We start from the raw sequence: 19,267 nt of genomic DNA, 5'->3' as shown, positions 1-19,267 counted from the left end.
TCATAACAAACGAGGATCGATAATAATTAAATTAATAAATAATCGCTCTTTATAATAATTGGTAACAGAGATCAAATCTCTTTATAACATCAGCATATGTGAGATTAATAAGCTAAAAGAACGGCTGATACTTAAAAAAAAACTAATGACTGTAGGATTCCCGAAAGTGTGGATAATTCCAATAATGATTCCATGTTATGTATACTAAGTCTCAGTAAAGAAAATAAACTTCTTGGAAAACGGAGTGAAATATACACAAACTGGAGAAATACATATAACATATGCAACAAATTTTACGAGATGATTTGCTGCTCCATCAAACCATATTTATTCCTGCAATAATCTTTATAATCAATAGACTTTATAGGATCGTACTACTCGCTCTACCCATCAACTTATAGGACACACATATCACAAATAATAATTATTAATAATTCATTTACCATTAATGAAAGTGTTTCTACTCACACTTATTCTTTCCTATTCTTCATCATCATCATCATCAAATTCCACCCCTTGAAGGTATGTACAGGATATGATAGAACTACATGAAAAAAATTACATCATTATTAGTTTAAATTAAGGGATATTACATCCTATATCGTTTCTTAGCCGAATAAGAAACTCAACGAGTTTCATGCCGAATATAGTAGAAAATATATAAAGTTCGGTGATTATATGGTTTCTACTATATTCGGCATGAAACTCGTTGAGTTTCTTATTCGGCTAAGAAATGATATGGGATGTAATATCAGTTAATTTAAACAAGTCATATGTCGCCGAATTGAAGCCTTTGGCTCTTCATATATCTAATATATCATTATTAATTTCCTATCTACAATTTTCCTCCAAATCAGTCTGTTACTTGTCAAGACTCCAACATTATCAGATCTTATATTTCTATCGTCTAAGGCACTTTGTACTGTATCAATCCACCTATATCTTGGTCTCCCTCTGGGTCATTTTCCTGCCAACCTGGTAGAGAACACTTGTTTTGCTAATCTTTCCTCACCCATTCTGTTTAAGTGACCATACCACCTGAGATTAGCTCTGCTAACGCATTCCTGGATGCTGACAATGTCAAGTTCTTTCCTAATATCCTCGTTTTTAATATGATACTGCCATTGATGCCATCTGTTCACGCCTATAATCTTTCTCAGGACTCTCATATCTGTGGTCTCTAATCTTTGGTCAAGTGTTTTACTTCTGACCCAGCTCTCAGATCCATAAGTTAAAACTGGTTTGAACACTATCTTGTATACAGCTAATTTAGTGTTCAGACTAATTTCTCTCTTATTCCATAAGAATTTATTCAATTGACTTCCCACCATACCAGCTTTGTTGATTCTGTTGTCTATTTCTATATTTAATTTACCATCTTTAGTAAAAATCGTGCCTAAATAGCTGAAATGTTTTACTTGTTCCACAGGTTCTCCATTCACAACACAGTTGACACTTTCAATGATTCTGTCTATTTTCATTGTCTTTGTCTTTTTACTGCTGACCTTCATACCATATCTATTACAACAGCTATTCAATTTATTCAGAGAATCTTGCAGATTTGTAGCAGATTTATTTAGAAGTATAACTGTAAAAAGTATTTTACCTTAGGTTAATAAATGTTAAAGATACCAAGCTATTTTAAACCTGGAGTAAAACCAGGTTTAAAATAGCTTGGTGTCTTTAACATCATCCGCATAAAGCAAAGAGCTGACATTAACATCTCCAATTTTGATATCATGTTTAATACCACTTTCCTTCATAATGTGATCCATATAGATAATGAATAACAGAGGGGATAATGTACATCCTTCTCTCACACCAGATTTAACATTAAACCATCTTCCTGTACTTCCTTCAATTCTAACTGCTGACTTACAACTCAAATAAAGACTAAGTATTGCTTGATATAATGCTCCACTGACACCATATAACTGCAGCGTATTGAATAGCTTCTCTCTTGGCACCTTGTCATATGCCTTTTCCAAATTGACAAAACTTAAATACACATCTTTGTTATATTCCCATGCTTTCTCGACTATTTGTCGTAAAGTGAAGATCTGATCCTGACAGCCTCTATTTGGCCTGAATCCAGCTTGTTCTTCACCAAGCTTTTCTTCCACAATTCTTCTCAACCGTTTCTCAAGAATACTTGCATAAATCTTGCCAGGAACACTCAGTAGGGAAATACCTCTGTAATTCTCACATTCAGTTTTATTTCCCTTTTTATATATGGGTACTATGAGAGCTCTACTCCAACCATCGGGAATTCGTCCCTCTGTCCAGGCTTTCTGAACTATGCAGTGCAGCCACTGTAAGACTCTTATACCACCATACTTCAGCATTTCTGGTCGAATATCATCTACTCCTGCTGCCTTTCCACATTTCAAGCCTTTGATGGCTTTTTCTACTTCAAGTATGGATATGTATTCCTGACTGCATGCCTGGTCAGTGTTTTTTACCACTGTGCTGTCATCACTGCTTGTTTCATTTAGCAGTTTTTCAAAGTAATTACTCCATACTTCAAGGATATCTTTTTCTCCCGTTTTCATGTCACCTTTATCATCTCTAACTCCTTTTACAGCACTCTTTCCTCCATTCCTAAGCTTCTTCAACAACCTCCAGAATATTTTGCCACCCTCTTGATATTTATTTTCTATATTCTTGCCAAAGTCCTCCCATGACTTGTTTAGCTAGTTTTACACAGTGTTTAGCATTCTTGCATTTGTTTCTGTATTCTCTAAGAGCACAAGCTGACTTAATTGCCAGGAACTTTTGATATGCTTTCTTCTTTTCCTTCACTGCCTCTTTAACTTCCTGTGTCCACCAGGGAGTTCTGATTTTTTTATCCTTACAGACAACCTCACCACATGCCTCTCTGGCAGAATCAATCAATGTTTTCTTCAGAGTTTGCCACTGAATCTCGAAGGTTTGATTCCTGTTCTCAAACTCTTTCATTTTTTCATCAATAATCTTTGTGTATTTTAGTCTGCAGTTCGCATCTGAGAGCTGCTCAACTTTTATTCGCTTTAAAACTTTCTTACATGTTATTCTTTTCAATATGAAATTCAATTTTATCCTGCTCAAGACTAAATAGTGATCACTTCCAATTTCAAATCCTCTGTACACTCTGGTGTCCTGCACCAGGGAGAAAACATCTGTTGACAATAAAATAGTCAATGAGACTTTTCTTATTCCTAGCCTCTTCTCTCCATGTGAATTTCTGCACCATAACACCATGTTCCAACATAAAAATATGTTGGAACATGGTGTTAGTAATAACCAGTCCATGTCCTCAGCAGAAATCCATCAGATATTTGCCATTATTATTAGCTTTACTCTTTTCTCCAAATTTTCCCAAAATATTTTTATATGTCTCACAATCATTTCCTACTCTGCTATTTAGATCCCCAACAAGAAACAACTTTTCATTTTTCATTGTGTCAGTTGCTTTTTCTAAAGCCTCAAAAAATTCCTCCATTTCTACCTTATTAGAACCTTCTGTCAGACCATAGGCACAAATAAGTCTCATTGTTCAGTTCCCCATTCTCATATTTGCCCACATTATTCTACTTGAGACTGACTGCCATTCAAGAAGATTTTCCTCGTATTTTGTGTTGAATACTATGGCTACTCCTTCTTTTCCTTGATTGTCATTGCCTAAATATAACATTTTGTATTTATTGCTCAGAAACATCTCACCAGTTTTGGACTTTTTTTGTTTCATTTACCCTTATTATGTCGATCTGGTACTTATCTAATTCCCTAGCTAGCTCCATTTCTTTGCCATTCAGGCTTCTTACGTTGATAGTACCGATCTTTAATTCTGGTGATGTTGAGTTGGGGTTTGTTTTCAGATTTGTTCCAGTAGCTGACTTTTCGCTGTTCGCCCTGGTTCCTTGGCGAAAACTACGGGAGCCTTGTTTAACCGGGCGACTCCCCAGCCAGCATGAAATTTTGGCATGTTGCACCATCATTTTTTATTTTGGTTTAACCAATAAGAATACAATTTGGTCGGCTAAACCCAAATTGCCAGCCCATCCTCGTTCGTTCAGTATCCAAGTAGATACCCAACAGGGTGCACCACGAGAAGGTGAGGATTGGACATTAGGTCAGAAGCCCTGGTCGGTTCTCTGCATTCCTTTAAAGGCCATGTGGAGGTCTCCTCTCAGTTATACAGCTTTGACCCTTAAGCACCCCTGTCTTATAAATGATGGCTCACATATTTTCATCTTTGAGAATTTAAGATATACCAACCAAATATAGAATTCACCTTCATTGTTGTTTTCTAATAAATCCTAAAACAGATTGTTCCCCCACTCTATGCAGAAGTATTCAAAGTTCTCCTGCAATTAATTGCTTTGGAGCAATTAAGATGAGCACTGATGCGCTAAGCACTCTCAATACTTTCATACATCGTTAAAAATGCGAACACATGATCATGGGTGTCCGCAGAAGGGAGGGGGGGCAAACAGGGCACTTTCCCTCGGGATTGAGTAAAAAATTCCACAACTTTTTTTATATGTGAAATTGTGCAAAAACTATTAATTCTGAATACTTTTTTTCCCAAGAATTAAAGATCACTGAAATTGATGTAAAATGAAAATAATGCATTTATTATTATATCAACCTCCAGGGAGTCCAAAGACTCATCGAGAGCAGGCATCAACTCTACAACTCTTTGTCTCACTACTCCACCGACCTTCATCATCTAACACCAATGTCATCTACCACCACTAGTGCTTTTCACAGAAAATCACAAACATCCATGCCCACGGTGGGATTCAAATCCGCAGCCTTTTGGCTGGAGAGCAGATATATGCTAACCACTTGGCCAACTAAGCCGACATTGACAAATAATTACACCAAAAAATGCTAGAAGTCATTTATTGATGTAATTATTTAATTAAATCAAGAATTATAAAAACACTACTACTGCCATGATAAAATTTATTGATGTAATTACTTGTCTCCAAGCTTTGCCACTCCCCCCGCCTGGAAAATTTTCTCCGGGTGCATGCCCATGCATATGGTCAAATTGATGTGAAATTTGTAGCACGGGTTGCATAACCCACATGACAGCACACCCAACCGAAATGGGCACACGACGCCACTGGTAGCAATATATATTTAAAAAAATGGGTTGAACACATGTATAGGAAATTAGAATTTAATATGAGCTCCTATATATTTCAACCATTGTAACATGAGTTCAGGGAAAATGTAAGACTGGCTACAACATTGAAAATATGAAACATAAGAATGAATCACATAGCATGAATATATTTCCCTTGTGTCTCAGTCATAGCTGAGTGAACAGGAAATAACACCATTAAAGTTTCAGGGACCAAGTATAGTTCTGTAATTCGAAGTAAGTAAATAAAATAAAAAAAATACACAACATACAGTTTATGACCATTACTTTCCAAAACTTTGAGATAGGCATGTTTAGGTTTATTTAGATTTATGGCTGAAGCAACTCAGACTAGGGTATATTATGGATGTTGATTGTGTGTATTCTAGTGGTCGGTTAGTCTGCTTTGCAGGATGAAAAAACCCTGCCACCTCCATATAGATAGGCATATAATCTTTTCTTTAACCACTTGGTAAAATTAGGACGATGACACAGGGTTTCCTAAGCTCCAAGGAATAGGTAAATGAATTTAAATCTGTAGTGCAAAATCATGATTTGATTCCGATGAACCTTTGTCTAACGTCCACAGATGAGAAGCAAGGCTGGAATCCCATGATTCCAAAAATCTTATGTAGTCTTGGTGTTCTTGGATTCTGATTTCAGAAGAAATGGGCATCTTGTCCAAAGCAGCAAAGTTGGCAGGAATAACCATGTGAGAAACAGGTGACAATTTATCTTTGGTATATTTGTTTGAGTTCAGAGAAGAGTGACCAAGTTGGTGAGTGATGTAAAAAATTATCCCTACATTGATAGATTGAGAGCTTGTGGATTGCAGAGATTGGTTGATAAGCAAAGAAGAGGGGATATGATAGAAACATTTAAATTACTGAAAGGTTTTTATAGGATTGATGCAGGGGAAATGTTTCAGCTGTGTGATAGTGATGGAAGAACAAGAGGTCATCCCTGGAAATTAAAGAAGAGTGTGGTTAACAAAGGTGTCAGAACAAGGTTTTTTGCCTGGAGGGTGGTGAATGAGTGGAATTCATTGCCTGACTTAGTTGTGAGCTCTTCGTCTATAAATGAATTCAAGAAGAGATATGACAGATATTGTTTTGCTAGTTTGGGTCTCCTGCGATGAGTCTACTGACTCCATGGAGATACCCGTAATAATAATAATAATAATAATAATAATAATAATAAGATATGGTAGGAAACAAGATAACTTCCAAACAGGTTTGAAAGTAGCATACAGATCATATTTGCAAAGAAGGAAGGTAAATGAAAAATTCAATACTGCTTATAGGTAGAGGTACAGATTACTGAGGAATCAAGAAAGAGAAGACTGTGTTAGATTCACATTCAATAATAAACTTGATGCAAGCATATAAGGAGTTGATTTTGTCCAGAAATTGAAGTAATTCTGCTTCAGAATAGAACTGCAATGACATCAGCAAGATATGCAGTTGAGGAAAAATAGCATTGAAAAGTTAGTTTTCCAGATATTCCATAAAGTAATCAGCCAGTGAAACACGACTGCCCATATAATTTATTTTTCTATGTGAAGTATCCTACATTGATGTTAAATTTAAACACGTATGTTGAGGACATTCCTTTGATACTGAAGACAGAGATTACAGAGTAAAGAAACAGACTATAGCGTTTTTTTTTTTTTTAAATCTGTTGGTGATTTGCCACATTAAAAAGACCACAATACCGGCTTTCCTCTAGATTGCTGGCACTAAAGTATTTTAAGATGCATAAAATTTAGTTTTTGGTATGTGGGCAAAAATTTAATATTTGTTCATAACAAAAGTCATCTTGGTCTTATAGCTTTCTCCTTTATAAGGAACAAACTTCATATCCATATAGCTAAAACTGCCTGTCTGTTTTTAGTCTCCAACTTTTTATTTTCCTTTTTTGTTTCTTGGTGCCTGTCTGTAGAGTTATATCTATTTGGGATTTAAAAAAAAAAAAACATGGGCTCATGTTTTTTTCAGGAATCATGGGATCAGCAAAAACTTCAGGAGTGTGATTTTTTTTAATATATAAAAAAAATCTATATTTAACCACCTTACCGGCCATTATGGATCAAATACGCATCCTCATACACTTCGTATCCATCATATATTTCAATGTAATGTCAATGGTATTACAATTTTAATAGGCACTTTGCATCCATGGTAACTTGGACGTATATATACTCCCTGGCCAGTAGCGTGGTTAACCTTCTGATAAGATTTTCCAAGTTTCCTGCTATTATAAACATATCCAATTCCTCAATTTTTTCCTTCCACTTCTTGCATTGCAATGGTCAGAATTACTAGCTCATATAGTAACATTTGAGAAAGGATCTTTCTCATATTATCTTTGATTTTTTCTTTATATGTTTTGAATTTACTATGAGATAACTGTGCATTATTCATTCTGTAGTTACATACACATTTTTGTGTATGTGTAACTACACAAACACAAAATTGAAAATTAAAAAATTAAACAATAATGAAGATATATGGAGAATGCAATTTCTCCTTATATGCAGTCACAAGACAGCTAAGTAAAAACAGATACTATCAGGATCAAATGAATTGTGCATTTATTATTATTATTTTTTTATTATTATTATGTGACACCTCCAGGGAGTCCAAAGACTAATAGAAGAAGAGTGTGCCAACAGCATCGAACGATTGATCTCCTTCCAACTACTAACTGCACTCAAATTTGCTTAACTTTTTGTGTGAGCCATTAGTAGCAGAGGCTCTACCAATCGACCAACCTTTGCTGGCCATTTGTACATGTAATAAAAAATGACATAATAAAACAGTATAGTTCTTAATAATAATTTCCCAGAATCAAACTTGAATCACATGGAGCCATATCTTTCCTTGATGTTTCTATAAAAAGAGAACTAAATGGTTCATTATCAACTTCTGTTTTTTGCACACCTTCCTTTTAAGGTCAATATGTCATTCAGACTTCAGCTCACCAATCCTTACAAAGATATGACATTATTAAATGCCTTCTTTCCAGAGCTTATTATCTGTTCTTTGTCTGATCTATTTCAAAAAGAAATTTCTATAATTAAAGAAACTACCATTCTCAACAGTTCTTAACACCAAAACAGCAGAAAAGATTATCAAACCATTTTTCTCCACCCTCTATTAGAAGAGAAGACTCAAACAGAATCACTACTCCATACATTTCTCACACCTTAAAGAGGCTTATTTCAACAACTTTCAAGCATTATAAATTCAATTGGCTCTATGATACCATATCCAAAAGATAAAATTCCATCTCTACTGCAACCTGGAGTCTATTTAGTCCCATACAACTATCATTATTTTACTTGGGACAAACAGGCCTTTCTGAACATCCTACATTTCCTCCAAGAATTGGGTCTAGCAGAATGCTAGCCACAGGATCCTTTGGAATGATACAAAATTACTACACGGATGTTCCCATAAATATGACTGTTTCTTTAAAGAAAGTTCTGAAGTACTTTGGCATTGCCCAAATCTAAACCTTAACAATGAACTCTCCATGCCAAAAATCTGGATTACACACACAAGCATACACAAACTGATCTTAATAGTATCAATTTTATCTGGCTGTCTTGCAAGCACACATAGATTCCATTCTCCACATGCCTTCATTGTTGTTTAATTTTTTATTTTCCAATTGTGTTACATTGACGACGATCCATGATTTATGAATCAAAATATCTGTAGTTATCTATCTTAATTATATTTCTTAAGTGTGTCTATGTGTAACTCATACTTAATTTATACGCTTTAGTTTGGCTCTTATTAATTATTATTATTATTAAGAGAGACTTCCAATGAGTCAGACTCACTGGGGGGGGGAGGCCACATACCACAGACACTAGCTATCATAGTTATTCTTGAATTCATTCACACTGCTTGCACTCACAACATTCAGTGGCAATCTATTCCAATCATGCACCACTCGCAGAGAGAAAAATTCAGTCCTCATCCCCTTCTTAGCGGCCTTCATTCTCAGCTTCCAAGGATGCCCTCTTCATCCTTTCCCCACTCTCCATAAATTGAAAAATTCCATTAATTGAAATCCTGTATGACCCTTTCCGAAGTTTGCAAGTCTCAATCTCATCCCTCTTTCTCCTGTTTGCTAGTGTCTGTAGTCTACAAATTCTCAATCTGTCTTCATAATCAGTATTCAACAATCCTGATATCATTTTAACATTCTCCTTTGTACTCTCTCAAATATATCAGAATCACAATGGAAACCAGGAGAATAGACCTGTGCACAATAGTCCAAGTGAGGTCTTATCAAGGCATTGTAAAGAGGCAACATGTTCTGAAATTCCTGGACTGCCTTAATATTTTCTTCTTGATATTTTGAAGGCAGGAAAATCTTGGGGAATTGGAGCACTGGTGTGATTTTTTTTTTCTTTCAAGCTTGCTGTGAAGGATAATCACAGTTTGCTTTCCCAAAGTTTAAACATCAGTAAAAAAAAGATGAAATTCAGTGGAACCACTCTCTTTTAACCATAATATGACTGAGCTGTGAATGTGGCAATGGCCCTAAGACTCTCTTCACACATTTCTTAGTAAATGCTAGTGCTAGCAAATCTTAAGGTCAAGGTTGGATGGCTGCAAGTTTCAAGTGACTTCTTGGCTGGTATTATTAGTTGTTGAGAATGTAAATTCACTTTGAAATTTCAACAATGACAATACCACTAATAAAAATCTTGCTATCTTCCTGCTTTCTAAGTTTGTTTTTTTTACATGATTTTTACATACTCTAATAATAATATAGGATGGGAAATTAGCTAATATTTTTTACTACGCATCTTCCACCTATAAGGGTATAAACCTATATACAGTTCTCACAGTATGTGTATAGGTTTAAAACCTACTCATGATAAATAAAAAAAAATTATAAAAATTTCCTTAGCCTATTTTTTTTTGTAGTCTATAAACTCTGCTCTAGAGACCAAACATGGAACTTTTCAAGTCACTTCAAGATTCCGATAAATGTGACGGTAGTCTTACACTGGGTGAGAAAATTCATCTACCACTTAAAATACAATCACCATCAATACTTATGGCAGGGTTTGAAATGATAGTCTCTTGGATGGAGAGAGAGAGAAGGTACATTAACAACTCTGCCAATCAGGTTGGCAATATGTGTAACATGTATTTCCCCCAATATCAGGTGCAAATAGATGCAAACCTGACTTACTTGTCTGTTTGCTTACTTGGGAAATAAGATTAAAAACCAAGTTTATAAATTGCTTGGTATCTTCAACATACACACACACACACACACACACACACACACATATATATATATATATATATATATATATATATATGAAGAAGGCTGTTACAGGCCGAAACTAGTAGTGGGTTTATATTAAAACCTTTTTAATTAAATCTCGGTTCTAGTCATTCAATTTTTTCATAAAACTATGTATGTTAACTGAGTCAATGATCATTCTGTCATATATATATAGCATCTAAATGTAGATCACTAGGAAAGACTGGATCAAAACCAATGAGTGCAAAAAATGGCTTTTACCGCCACACACAAATAATATTTTTAACACATATAGCTAAAAGATATATCTATCAAGTTTATTGATGTTTAATGATAGTTTAATACAACATTACTCATATTACTTATCAAAAACAAAAAACTTCATGTAAAAACATTTGCTGTTCTTTTTTTCAAATTTCTTCCTGATCACACCGACTGCTTATACAGTCGTTAACTATCTTTCATTCCTTTTCCCATATAATACATTCTTGAAAATATGGTTTTCTTATCAAGTTTCAAATTTAGAGTACTGAGATACATTTTAATGGGCAAACAGCATAGAAAATCAAGCCTGCAATAAAAAGAAATATAACGAAATGCTATATAATGAAAGAGTTCCTTTCATTATATAGGATAGAAGGTCTTAAACTTTTATACCTATCCCTTAAAGTACTTGATAAACTTCATGTCTCCCTTTCAGAACAAGTGGAAATAAACAGATGCAACACAAAAATTAGCTATGAGTATACTTTTTACCCATATATAATATAAAGCTAAAGATTTCAAATATAAAGTACTGCTGCAAAGAGTACACCTGGTATATTGTTGGCAAATTTAAATTTTTAAATACATTTGAAGTGTTTATAAGAATATATATCATGTGTTTCACTTGCTAAACTACAAGTTAGAGCTACGATTCTGAATTCTATGGTACTCTACAAACTACCTTGACCAAGTAAAGGATTAAAAAAAAAAAATGTTTCTCTATATCATTAAAAAGTGTTTCACATCAACAGCAAGTTACCTTCTCCCCAGAACTACTTTTATCCCAATTTCTGACCACCAAATCTAGCAACAAATTCTGAATATACAGATTATCACATTTTTTTTTTTTTTAAAGAGGTTTTTAATTGTTTGTGCCTAAACATTAAGTGGTGTCATTAGGTCTGACATTTGTGTCCACAGGTTTTTTAAGACCAGCTATTGTTAATAGAGATGATTCAAACGAAAATGAGTGACACCATTCAGTGTTAAGACAAACATTTAAAAACATTTTTCAAAACTCTTCTTTCCTTCTTAAATTTATCAAAAAAACTTTTTATCTACTTTTTTTTTTTTTAAATGCCCTCACATTTTAAATGAGAATCTGAGCTCTGTTCAACCAGCCTATTTAAACTGTTTAATATGTGGTTAAAGAATAAATTAAACATTTTTTTCAATACAAATAGGATTCAAATGGCACTACCAAATGCTTTTATAGCAATGTTTATTAGCAGAAGATATTCTGCAAGCCAAACAAGTATATTAACTATATTGTTCAATGTCTTCTAAGTTTATGCTGGCAATCCTATAACTTTTTCACCATAGGTATCCATATCTTTTGTAGTATTCTTTACATCACATTTTGTCATGCTTTTGGAATTGACATTCCAGCAAACCCTCAACCACTATCACATTGCATATCGCCTAAGAGTTCATAAACTTTTGAAAACATTTAAGATCTGCAGGATATGGAAAAGGAAGACTTCTAAACACACACACATTAGATAAGGCAGAATTATGAAGAATTCAGGAATGAAGCTATGTGAGTATTGTCAAAAATGAACAAGTAGAAATAAACAGATGCAACATAAAAATTAGTTTGAACATTAAAAAAATTTGAAAATTTGACAAGAAGGAAAAAATCTCGCTATAGGGTAGATAACAGTTATTACCTCTTGAAACATCTCAGGGAGAAAAAGTCCAAATAAGGACTGTATCTTATAAGAGATTACCTGTATCCTATCATGAGTAGAAGTCACTGACTGACCATGTCAAATCCTCAACAGAATAAACAGTCAATATAGCATAACAAAAGCTAGCAACCCTAGCAGTACTCATATTAGTGATACTACTGCTGTTATTTTTCAAATATATGGTAATTTATATTTCAGCAAGCTCAGTTTTTAAAGTAAAAAATAAATATTTTGTTTCTGTGACAATATACAATTCTGTCATATCTGGGAACACAATCCTACTTTTTCTATACATTATGCAATACAGTTTGATTTCGATATTTTGTGTTTTCTAATAATGTAACTAATGAATTATATATATAGAGTCTATTGACTTAGATAGAGAAGAATGAATGTTATTTTATTATGACAAAAGTATTTACAATTTTTTACAAATGAAAACACAAAAGCTTACTTACGTGTTATGAAACTTCCTTCTGCTTTATAATTTGAATTCAATAAAAAAATATCACCCTCTTCACTTGCTACACTCAAAATATGTTCCTGCCCAATCACTAAAATCAATTTACAATATTCATATTAGCAGAAAGAAAGAGCAATAACATGTTGATATTATTGTAAAATTGATGGTGGTGTAAAAATTTCTGAAAATGAATAACACAAAATCAACAACTTACCTGAGCTAAACTTGCAGGCATAGGGGGGCATATTTGCATTCTGTGTAAAAATAAATAAATAATATTTAAACTGTCAGTATTAGAACCCTAAAGTAATTATAATAAACTAAGACACAAACAAAATAAAAATCATACAGCCACTTGTTCTTATAGTCAGTTTAATTGGATATAAATTAGGTAATCCACATTACAATGTATGAATATTACTGGGGGAAAAAAATGTTCTTACAGTTTGAATAATTCAAAATTTTATATTTGGTAAAATGAGTACCATACATAAGGAGAATATTTTTTTTATCCTAGATTACATATCAAAAATAATGATGCAATATACAAGAGCATATTATGGATACTTTGGTGCTAATGAGCAAAGGTTACACAGGACATACTGTTGCCTATTTTGTGAAAAAACGTAGGTCCCAAATTGTATATCTTTCCCATCCACCTCACCCTCCTCCTATTCTTTTTGGAATTTCCACCTAATATCATAACCAGATTTGATAACTAGAAATAACCAGAACAAAGTATGGGGGCAAAGAGGACTATGATATTGGGTGGAAAATGGAAATTTATAAAATTTGTAAAAGGACTCAGTGATTGGGTCATTGAAAAAAGGACATTATATGTCAAATTAACTAATAAAACTTTGTAGCCAAGTGTGATGTCCTTAATTCTGTTCATGAATTTTTTATTTTATACGAGGGACGTCCAGAAAGTAAGTTCCGATGGGCTGTCAAAGAAACAAAAATATACTTACAAAAAAAATCTTATTGGAAATTAAAATAGACATCTTTCACTACTTTTCTACATAATTTCTGCCATTGTTCAGGCACTTATCATAATGGGGCACCAAGAGTTGTATACCTTTGTCGTAGAAGGTTGCTGCCTGTGATGTAAACCAAATATTGACTGCTTCTTTGACTTCATCATCGTCTTGAAACTGCTGGCCACCAAGGAAAGATTTTGTATGTTTGAACAGGTGAAAGTCGCTTGGCGCAAGGTCAGGATTATATGGGGATATGATGGAATTGTTCCCAGCCGAAGGTGGCGAGAAGTTGTTGTGTTGCATGTTCTCCATAAACCTCAATAATTTGCCAATGAATTTCAGCTGCTTTAACGTTCCTCGTATTCAAGAAACAGATAACTGATCTAATTTCACATGCAGTGGGCGATTCGATTTTCTTAGACATTATAAACACACACGAAGAAGTGTATGCACTGAGAGAATGTCTGAAAATGGCATTAATGCCTTGTTAAAGAATCAACAAACTCAGCACACATGTGCATCATTGAGATCGCAGCGCTGCAGTGAAAATATTTAAAAACAGAACTTACTTTCTGGACGTCCCTCGTATATATATATATAAGAAGGAGAAATTACTTACTGCCTCCTAGAATGCCAATGGGTTACTTTGTATTCTTGAAAGGTTATAAATTCTAGGTCACACACATCATATGGTAATAACTTGAATGGTTTTTTGGTGATGACTGATTTAAGTAATTCTGTTCTATTCTTTTTAATGTAATCAGATGGATTACAGTTCATTGAAGTATGTGTTGTTGGATATCAATTAGTTAATTTTTTTGGGGTAAGCTGTTCAATTAAGAATATCAGTGGCATTACCTTTGTCAGCTTTGGTAATACAAGAAAGGACACACAGAAATTCCATTTCTGCCCTATACATCTTTAATGTATCAATATATGTAACATTAATATACTGTAACACAAGTAGCTGCTAGTTAACATCTATTTACAATTAAAAACTGACAGATGGAAGACTTATGTAGCTAAATATTAATTAATAGACTTAGTATCAAAAGCATCTTTCAGTATAGCTGAGTACTAGAACACAATTAAAATACAACAGAATGTTAAAAACCACTATTACAGCTTAATTAGGAATTTTATTGACCAGTTACTTAACTAAATTAAAAATAAAAAGTATAAATATATATAACAAAAGTTAGCAATCAGAGGAGTGATACAATAATATTTCCCATGGGGGAGAATTAACTGACGGCCATCAGATCTGTTCAAATTTGGACAATGTAAAAAAAAAAAAGAAGTCTCACCACTTTCTTTATATACTTGCTATAAGAAATCTACTCTATGTAGGAGTTTGATTTTCTTCCAAAAGATTATGCTTTATAGAGATGGCACATTCAGCCAAGTTACATTATCCAGGTAATGTAACTTGGCCTCAGAACTTTTGGAAAATGTTCCGATATTCCTTTAACATAAAGAAGAGAAATATAAGAAATTTCTTTCTGAGACATGGAGGCAGAGAGCCTAAAACTGATGAAGCTTTGGTAATAAACGACTTATTGAAATCTTTTTTTTTTTTTTTAAAAACCTGATTAGATGTAACTCAGATCTTCAAGTAATAAGTCCTTTGTAGAACAAAGCATGAGTACAATGTCATGATAGTCCCAATTTTTTTTTTTTTTTTTTGACTGGGATGACAATGATGATGTAGCATAATATAACGGGTTGGTATGAGTTTCTTTTTGAAACAGTGAGAATTGCAAACTGCCATCTAGCTGATGAATCAATAAATTCAAAAGCTAACTAGCCATTCCCTCCCATTCTCTAGAGTGAACCAAATTCTAGGAAGAATTTTTTTTATTTTAGAGACACAGTTTAAATCTAATGGATAACCATTCCACACAGCAAATATATCATCAGCATATCTGTATCCAAGGCATAAATTTAGGGGAAATATTAATAAGGAAATGATCTTCAAACCACACTATAAAGTAAAGTAATTGGCAAGTATAGGAGAAAGAGGACTTCCCATGCTGTACCTTCAATCTGTTGATATAGTTTATCTTGAACAGTAAAATAGCAGATGATAATAAAATCGAAACAGCTTGACAATGTCAGAAGGAAAATCATACAAATCATACACAGATCAATGGTATCTGTGAAAGGAACGCTGGTGAAAAGATATACCATAACTAAGCTAATCATAATATCTGAAATGCCTAAACAGAAGATCACAAATTTTATATTTACAATCCAAGTAGCTCTTAACATGTGATAAAGATTTTCTTGTGAAGGTAGATGGTGAATTCAGCTGACAGGTACTAAGAAACTTTATATGCGAGACAAACAATATAACTGCTGAAAGGCTTGAAGGAAAGCCCAGTGTGTGTGGATCTTTGAAGGCAATATAATCTAGCAGGATGAAGAGAATATGTTGCATTTTTTTTTTTTTTCATTCCAACTGGAGACACTATCAATTTATTAAGTTTATTAATCTGACAAACAGCAGGATCAGACGATAAGGGGCAATAAAATAAATAAAAAAGCCACATAGCAGTACAGAAGTCTTTCTAAAACATTCTTTCCTTTCAACTACAGCTTTGCCTTTGTCAGCTTTGATGATAATAAGTTTATGTTATATTTCTTTAAAGTTTAAAAGCTTGCACAATTCAGGAAATGATAGGTTGGAAGTAGGGGTAATTTTATTCTTAAAAGTATCACAGAAGACTCAAAATGGACCGAGTCACAGAAGGAACAGAACATAGACTTCTGTCTATAAGGCGAAAAAAGTCCATAAGCAAGTTTCTTGGAGAAACTACATACTCATGATATGGAAAATATCAAAATTTCATCTAGAGTGAGCAGACTGCTAAATATATTAAAACTAATTTATCCATGTCATTAATAATATTAGAAGATGGAGTCACAGAATGACAAGTAAATTAAATGTATGTTTAAAAGTGTCATGGGTTAAATTAAAAACTCATTTGTATGAATCTGATGAAATAGATATTAAAGAAAGTCAAAAGACAACATAGAAAAGATAGCCATTAAGAGAATTGATTTCAATACTAAAAAGGGCCAAAGTCCCCCCCCAAGACAAGACAAGACAAGACAAGACAAGACAGAGTTGAAAAACCATATATATAACTGGCTCCTACCTAAATACAATGAGCTCAGATGACTGGAAAACTTCTTACTGTTATGCAATGTTCCCTTGAAGCTCTATGGGTGAGGGTTGCACAGTGACTGAGATGCTCCCATGCACATTGAATTGTTGCTGTGCAGCTAAAAGTTTTTTAAAAAAACACTACTTTTTTTAAGTCACTATATAACGTTTTTTTATGTCACTATTTAGATGGCTGATTTTGCTTTTTCTTTAATGATGCTCTACATATTCTAATTGGTTTATCAACTGCCATTGAATTGGTCCAGTTAGGTCATAATCTTGACTGGACAGTGAGCCTCACTAGTTATGAAACAGATGGCCTTCCTATTTTCAAATGGATGGGAAAGCAATGATTAGTTGGAGTGATTGCCTTGGTAAAGTCATCTAGTGGCAGAAACCTAAAGTTATGTGAGATAGACTCAAAGCCTTGTACAAAGTGACATCATTAAATGTTGTTTTGTACTGGCGTCATTACAAAAAAGCTTTTAAAGTGCAGTGCAGTTATCATGACCTGAAAATTGCATGGCACTTATCATAACCTGAGTTTTCTGCTCAGAGCAGAAGTAGGTCTGCACAGCTGTAGAAATATTAGAGGGAATATTGCTGTTATGTGATTTTTCTACTTACTTCCAACATCCCCTCAATCTAATCCTAATGTTAGACAGATTAATAAACTTAATAAATTAATTGTTAATGCTTCCAGGGCATTAAGATCTGCTGTTGAATGTAGTGCTCCCATTCAAATATTCTAAGCGTTTGTCAAATTTACTATATACCTTCACTGAAAAATCTGCATCACATATTAGGAACTCCTTGGATTTGAAAAATGAAATCTGTGATCATTGCAAAGGCTCTTTAGATATGATTAGTTTAGATATAGTTCATCAACATTCCTTTAACAGATACCACTTATACTCTCTGCAGAAGAAAAATCTTAAAAATTAGGGAAAATTTCTACGATGATCTCAGTTACATGTGCTAAATTACAATAATGCTAATACAAATTTCCCAGTTGCCAAATAATAAGGGATATCACTCACGTTAAATATTTATAAAAATTTAAGTCAAGAAATTAATGATGCATCATAAATGATTAAATATATATATATATATATATATATATATACAAAACTGTTCTATAAGAAGATTTTAGTGATTAAAAAAAAAAGTAATTGCATTGTTATATAACTACATGCAATTTCTAAATTAGTTTTCTTCTGATCTCATGACCACCTTCTTCAGGAATCAACTACAAACTTAAGTTACTATAATTATATCTTAATAACAGATATTGGTAACCAAACATAGCTAATATCCCTTACAGTTCCCTGGTTCAGTTTATTAAGTGATGAAGCTACTTATTAATACAGTCATAAGTTTTGAGCTGATTACTTAATCCGTCTGAATACCTGCCCATAATGCATAGCAATATATAACTGTGAAAAGGAAGTATGGTTTGCATTATGGAATACTAAAGCACAACTGATGTGATGTCAAGTCTCTACATACAAGTAGCTTAGTTGTGTACCCAAATGTAAACTTTGTTTGCTTACATTTGTGTAAAGGATTAAACAAGAATAATTACTTTGTTGTTAGTAAAATTACTAAAGGGCTGTCGATGTGCAATATAATAGCCTCTTGCATTCAAGTCATCCCCTCCTTCTAGTTGTATAGCCTGTTTCCACAAACAGGGCTCTGGCGAATCTGGCAAGCATTGCCACTGCAAACGTATATCTTCTCTAGTTGGAGGAAATGCCAACTAGACCTCTAGGTGGTAGATGTCTTTCATCACACAGTGAAATACCACCACCTTGCTTATTATAGACCTGAAGAGGCCTGCAGCCGTGTTTGGTCGCTAGAGCAATGGTTCCAGTTTCTCCCCCCCACACATACATGCAGTGAAAGTGATATCTTCAATGACATACCAATCTCCCAGTAAGGGGCCCAAACCCTCTCCCCATTTGAGGGTACAGCAGTAAGATGATTCTGCAGGCCAGCCATTGGTTAGTACATGGGACCAAACCAGGTAGTAATGAACCTGGAGGCTTCCCCATCAGCTAGACAAATCCTGCAACCATGTATTTTGTCAGTTCATGATTGGAGGGAGACCAAATACTGTGGCTGCAGTGGGAAACTGTCAAGTCCAAGTATGGACAGGAGACTGGCTACCCTCTGTGTGGACAGTATGTCTGCAAGTCTGTGACCTCTCACTGCATGCCCCACTTCCTTTTTATCTCTTCCTCAAACACAATGAACTACAACCAAAAG

The 19,267-nt window shown here is 33.9% G+C and overlaps 1 protein-coding gene across 1 annotated transcript in view; it reads right to left on the bottom strand.

Annotated features, from left to right (window-relative positions):
- l(2)dtl (WD40 domain-containing protein denticleless) overlaps positions 1–19,267 on the bottom strand; it is a 185,604-nt gene that overhangs the window by 152,013 nt on the left and 14,324 nt on the right. Inside the window, exons 3-4 of the mRNA XM_090399361.1 lie at positions 13,065–13,104; positions 12,846–12,941 (exon numbers count right to left, since the gene is read on the bottom strand). Of these exons, the coding sequence (XP_090255487.1) occupies positions 12,846–12,941; positions 13,065–13,104 (136 nt within the window). The remainder of the gene's footprint in view (positions 1–12,845; positions 12,942–13,064; positions 13,105–19,267) is intronic.

Source organism: Typopeltis vanoorti, chromosome 10 (genome assembly GCF_054136105.1).
Source record: "Typopeltis vanoorti isolate ZY-2024b chromosome 10, IOZ_Tvanoo_1.0, whole genome shotgun sequence".
NCBI classification, from domain to species: Eukaryota; Metazoa; Arthropoda; class Arachnida; order Uropygi; family Thelyphonidae; genus Typopeltis; species Typopeltis vanoorti.
The sequence above is the reverse complement of the archived record's forward strand: the minus strand, read 5'-3'. Positions and strand labels throughout refer to the sequence as shown.